The sequence below is a fragment of the Podarcis pityusensis genome (genome assembly GCF_964106645.2).
Source record: "Podarcis pityusensis genome assembly, chromosome: 2".
Taxonomy (NCBI): Eukaryota; Metazoa; Chordata; class Lepidosauria; order Squamata; family Lacertidae; genus Podarcis; species Podarcis pityusensis.
Genome location: NC_138029.1, coordinates 23,830,163 through 23,836,162, shown reverse-complemented (window position 1 = coordinate 23,836,162; position 6,000 = coordinate 23,830,163). Strand labels below are relative to the sequence as shown.

At 47.8% G+C, this 6,000-nt stretch overlaps 1 protein-coding gene across 1 annotated transcript in view; it reads left to right on the top strand.

The window, feature by feature from the left end:
* The first annotated feature begins 747 nt into the window (after positions 1 to 747).
* CACNG5 (calcium voltage-gated channel auxiliary subunit gamma 5) overlaps positions 748 to 6,000 on the top strand; it is a 61,205-nt gene continuing 55,952 nt past the window's right edge. The window contains exon 1 of the mRNA XM_080995007.1: positions 748 to 848. Coding sequence (XP_080851133.1) covers positions 838 to 848 — 11 coding nt within the window. The 5' untranslated portion in view covers positions 748 to 837. The remainder of the gene's footprint in view (positions 849 to 6,000) is intronic.

The following is a 6,000-nucleotide window of genomic DNA, read 5'->3' as shown; positions in this document are numbered from 1 at the left end:
GGAACAAATTAAGTACTTAGCCCGAGGTACCACTGTATTGTTTTCTTAACTTCTGATTCTCTTAAATAACCCCCCACCCCCATACAGCAGGCAGGCAGGCTGTTGAGAGGTTGTTTTTTTGTATTGCTTTTTTAAAAAGTTAATTATTCATTGTCCTTTTTTGTGCGTGGGTGGGGTGGGGGGAGAAACTCCAAGTTTGGGTCCTGCTCCACGGTGAATCAGAAAATCATTTCTGCTGACTTAAGTTGCAGCTTCAGAGTTGCGTAACACAACTTTGTGGGTGTGCAGGCAGAAATGTGCCGGCGTGCTTTGAGAGTGACAAAAGCCCAGCCCTCCCACCTCCCACTGAAGTCAGATGAGATCTTTATTAGTTAGTGTTGCTAAATACCATAAATCAATATTTATGTTAGCCTGCAAGAGTCCCCCTGGGAAGGATGAATTAGCATTAAAGCTTTTTGCAATGCAAGGGGGAGAGAAAACATGGTTGCATCAAAGCTCAAAGTGGGACAGTTCATCTTGTCTCCAAGGTGTTCAAACGGCCCCTTTCCAGCCCAGGTCCCTAGGTACTCTTTCGTGTTTGGATTTCAACCCGGCCCCAAGCAGCGACTGCAGTATTTTCCCCTTTTTTGATGCTTTGTGTAGCCATGTCTCCTGTGCTTTGAAGTCTCCTCTTCCATTTGACATGCTTTTCTCCATGTTTCATTGTGGAGAGCTGATTCCAGCAAATGCCCTTTCTCTTTTCAGAACAAACCCAGTTCTTAGACAATGAAAAGGCCTGCTTCTATTAGATTCCTCACCCAACATACGCACAAACAACCATTCGTTTGAGGTAGATACATGTCCACAAGGTAAGTTCTCTATGATATCCACAGCGGAATGCCTTGCTGTCAGGAGTGTACATCAGATTTGGAGGAAAGGCAAATCCTTAAGTGGTTTCTGGCCAGTTTTGGAGATACTCTGGACTTGTTGGGGTCAAACTGTGCTCCCTCTGTAATCATGTGGCTGATCAAAATCAGGGGCCTCTCAAAGTCCTGGGAGCGATTTGGAGATCAAAACAAAAACCTGCAGGCACTGTATCTGCAAAACCTAAAACGTGTCTCTTTCCCCAGGCTTGAAAAGAAGGGTCTGTAGTTTTGAGCCTAGCTTTCAATCAGAGGGAATGATTATCTGAGGGCTCTCTAATCACACTGCTGATATGGAGGGATGTTAAAGTGATGTTGTCACCTTCTTCTTGTGTGCTCTGTGCTCCTTGTTAATTCCGACACAACCACTCCTGTCAAATCAGCCTCGCAGCTGTTGCTTTCTGCAACTCAGACTGGGTTTGGTATGCCTGCAAATGGAATCCACTTCTGTCAAAAACAAAACAGATGTCGCCATTTGTTGATTTCCCCATTATAATCAGGTGGTGGTGGTGGGGAGACATGAAATTCGGTGCTCCGGAATTGGGATTCCGATTCAGACCCAAGCCAAATCTCTGCAACAGTCTGAGCTGAATCAGGCTCTTTTCCGAAGCACTGAATTGCAGTCTGTGCTGAATCGTGTGGTCGGTGCTCAATCCTGGTAGCTGTCTTCCTGCCCTTTATAGAACACATATTATTATTATTATTATTTATTCCACTTATACACCACCCTATACCCGGAGGTCTCAGGGCAGTTCACAACAAGACCACAAAATATAAAATCAAACCAAAAGCAGTAACCCAATAACTCCCGCCCCCAAAAAGCCACATTTTAAAAGGGTGTTGGATGTCAATAAGATCAACCTAAGGCCTGGTTAAAAAGGAATGTTTTTGCCTGGTGCCTAAAGGCAGAACAACTGTAATGTAGTAGTGTACAGTGGTACCTCGGGTTACAGATGCTTCAGGTTACAGACGTTTCAGGTTACAGATGCTTCAGGTTAACAACTCCACTAACCCAGAAATAGTACCTTGGGTTAAGAACTTTGCTTCAGGATGAGAACAGAAATTGTGTGGCAGTGGTGCAGCAGCAGCAGGAGGAGACCCCATTAACTAAAGTGGTGCTTCAGGTTAAGAACGGTTTCAGGTTAAGAATGGACCTCCGGAACGAATTAAGTTCTTTACCCGAGGTACCACTGTACTAGTGAGCTCAGTATGTTTTTTGCCCATCCTAGATTCTAAGGGCAGGGGGAAATGGAATATTTCTGTAAGCCAGCCCAGTTCCCAGTGTTCTCGACAGCTCTCAACGCCAGTCAAGCTATTGTGATGAAGAATCAAAATCCTGAATGGGGCTATGCAAAGAGAAGTAGGCTTGCTGCTTAGTAGCAAGAGATCAGGTTTAGCCCCACCCTGTGGTGTATCGCTTACCTTCCCCCATATAAAGCACTGCCAGGGCCGGCCAGCCCATGAGGCAGACTGAGACAGCTACCTCAGGCGGTAGAATCCAAGGGGCAGCACTGCAAAAGGCACCCTGCCTGCTGTCCCACCACTGCTGGATAAGTCAAGAGAAGCGGCAGTTGTGGGTTCCATCAAGAACTTGCCGGAAGCAGCAGCTGCTTCTTGCTTCTCCAGTGCTACTTTGGATGTCCTGCCCACCTGCTGTGGCTGTGGCAGCGGCTTTGGGGTTTTGATGAGATCTGGCAAGAGCCCTGTAAAAACTCACAAGAGCCCTGCAAGATCTTGCTGGGCTCTCACGAGATCTTGACAGAACATGGAAGCTACACCTCAGCGTGACTTCAGTAAGCAAGGCTTCAGTGCGTGTGTGTGTGTGTGCTCATGTTTCCCATTTTGCCTCAGGTGGTGAAATGGGATGAGCCACCCCTGAGTGCTGCCCTTAGGAACGCAGTTGTGTTGAGGGCAAAACCTGCTGACAAAAAATTCTGCAGCCCCACAGGGTAGAATATCTAAGCAGCCCCTGCAAGCATAGACAGGCACACAGCAAATTACCTATAAGACATGGCTTCCGTGTGGCATGCCCTGTTGTGTCTTGCATCATGAACTTAATCTCCCCACCAGCCTTTGGTGGATTTAACAAAACTGAGCTACTTTGCAGGGTGGTTGAAAAACACCGTCTCTGCTCAAGCGCCATCTCTGCACTATTAACAGTGGGCTACACGGGTGGCGCTGTGGGTTAAACCACAGAGCCTAGGACTTGCTGATCAGAAGGTCGGCAGTTCGAATCCCCACGACGGGGTGAGCTCCTGTTGCTCGGTCCCTGCTCCTGCCCACCTAGCAGTTCGAAAACACGTCAAAGTGCAAGTAGATAAATAGGTACCGCTCTGGCGGGAAGGCAAACGGCGTTTCCGTGCACTGCTCTGGTTCGCCAGAAGCAGCTTAGTCATGCTGGCCACATGACCCGAAAGCTGTACACCGGCTCCCTTGGCCAGTAAAGCGAGATGAGCGCCGCAACCCCAGAGTCAGCCACGACTGGACCTAATGGTCAGGGGTCCCTTTACCTTTACTTACTTTGAAGATCAAACCTATCCATTCTTAAGGAAATCAGGCCTGAGTGCTCACTGGAAGGACAGATCCTGAAGCTGAGGCTCCAATACTTTGGCCACCTCATGGGAAGAGAAGACTTCCTGGAAAAGACCCTGATGTTGGGAAAGATTGAAGACACAAGGAGAAGTGGACAACAGAGGACAAGATGGTTGGACAATGTTCTCAAAGCTCCCAGCATGAGTTTGACCAAACTGCGGGAGGCAGTGGAAGACAGGAGTGCCTGGCGTGCTCTGGTCCATGAGGTCACAAAGAGTCAGACACGACTAAATGACTAAACAACAACAACAACTTTGCAGAGCTGTTGTAAGCCATAGTCTTTTGACAACAGCTCGCATCTCCACCCCAATAATACAGAGGTCACCATGAAGGGTTGTAATTGCATTGTTGTTGGTAAGGCTTTTAAATATATAATTTTATTACCTTTTCTGGAATAAGGTTGAGAGTGCCTGCAAATTAAAACTCATGTAGGCCAGCTCCTCATTGGTGGGGAACCTGTGGCTTGTATTTCCAAAACTTTTTGTGTGTGTACACACACCAGCTGTGGCTTTGTTACCTACGGGGTTCAAATCCATCGTGTCAAATTGCAGCAGTGACGTTAAGACGCAGCATTTCGCTTCTCCAGGCAAGTCGCTGGGTAGCTTGTCAGCCACGGCAAGGGCAGATCATGAATAATGAAGCCAATGCATTTTGAGCCATTGTTTTATTAAAAAGACTTGGAGCGACTAATTTGTCAGATCCGAGGAAACTGCTCATTACCGCACATTTTTGGATGAGTTTCCCCTTTTTTATTTTTGTCCTGGGAAATCTCTGCTCTGCTGACTGGTATTGAAAGCTACAAAACTATATATTTATCTTCTGCGCGGCCTCTCCATTGCTGTTTAATAAATAAAGGCTCTTGCCTACATCCCTCGTGCAGTTGCCAAGGCTGCTGAACTATCCGCCTCTGTAGCCTCAGCTATTCAGACTCTGGAAATGGGAGTGCTTTCAAATGAACAAGACTCTTAATTCCAGAATAACCAGAGACTCAGTCCCTCAAAATTGAATACATAAGCCCCCACAGCTTATCAAAAGCCGGATCCTGGCCTCCATCCTGCTTTGGCAAATGGGCATGCAGGCTGGGACTTGGGCTGTGCCAGGGGGCAGAGCTGACAGAGTGGGAAGGCTTCCATTGGGTCCGCCCCCTGACCATTTAAGCAGCCCACACCTGGGGCACTACGTGTTTGTTCCTTCGTCGGATTTCTCCACCCACTCGCCCTCGGTTTAAGCTGATAGTCAAGGACCTTGCTGTGGCTAGGGTGGTCGCTGTTTTTATGGGGCCAGGTAGGAATTTGTCCACCGGGCAAATTGGCTCTGACCTGGTGGTTTTTTGCCTACCTCACAGCAATCGTCACAACTGGGTTGGGCATTAGGGCAATCCTTTGTCTTGGATGGAGGGGAGGTTGTAGTCTCCACGTGCCCCTCCAAACACTGGGGTATCTCATCAAAGGGATCCGGGGGGAGTGGCCATGTCCGCATGCCCAGGCGGGGCCAGGGCCAAAGGCACTCTCTGTCAGGAGCTCGTCCTACACTCGAGTAGGACCCTGGCAGAGACACATGCCCGACTGGCATGTTCTCTCCCTCCTGGTCATTTGTTTGGGAGCTTCAAAAGCTTTCTTCTGCCCGAACATCACAGCAACCGATGCCAACAGACACCGGCACACTTAGGGATCCGCAGAGTCACCGCAGCTTGCATAACAGACCTCAGCAACTCAGCATTTTAGCTAATCTACTTTATTTACATATAAACACACACAGAGCACTGCAACATGGCTCCCCCTCTCTCTAGCATCAGACAGCAAAGAGAAAGAACAAAGGACAATAGCCCCACTTCATGGAACACAGTAACACAAACATCCTGTCTCCGTCACTTCCCACTTTGTGGAGTTAAAACATACACCGTCATGTGATAGACAAAAATCCCATGACTGCAATCATGGAGCAGGAATTCTAACATCCTCCCAGTCGACGGTCCCTGCGGGGGTCACCCTATTTGATGTAAATCTTAGCGACCCCTGCCTGGATTGACCTACATGTCACTTCCGGTGGGCGGGCCAGAAATATTTCAATTGCTCCAGGCCCAAGCCAAACCCCCTAGTGCTGATGTCGATATGCTTGCAAGTGAAAATATTGCACTGAAAAGTAAGAGCAGGACCCAATTAACTCTCAGGAAGTTTCAGTCAAAAGGTATATGGTTTTTCAATATGGTTTAGGCAGTTTGTTGTAGGTATGGAAGCTAAGCACATTCTAGCCTGATATAATTTGTGTATATGCTATCCCTGACGTTTCCTGTCATCAGAGCTATAGAGGTTCCGGAACTCGCCATGAACTCCTCCCTCATTCTCTTAGAATGGAAAATTCTAAGAAGTTCTGGAACTGAGTTCCGGCAAGTTCCAGCTGGAAAAAAAGCCCTGCCTGCCATTTAAGCGCTCAATAAGCACATAAACGGGACAAGTTTCCCTCATTTTTCCCACTGCACATTCTCTGCTTTCCAACTGCACAATTT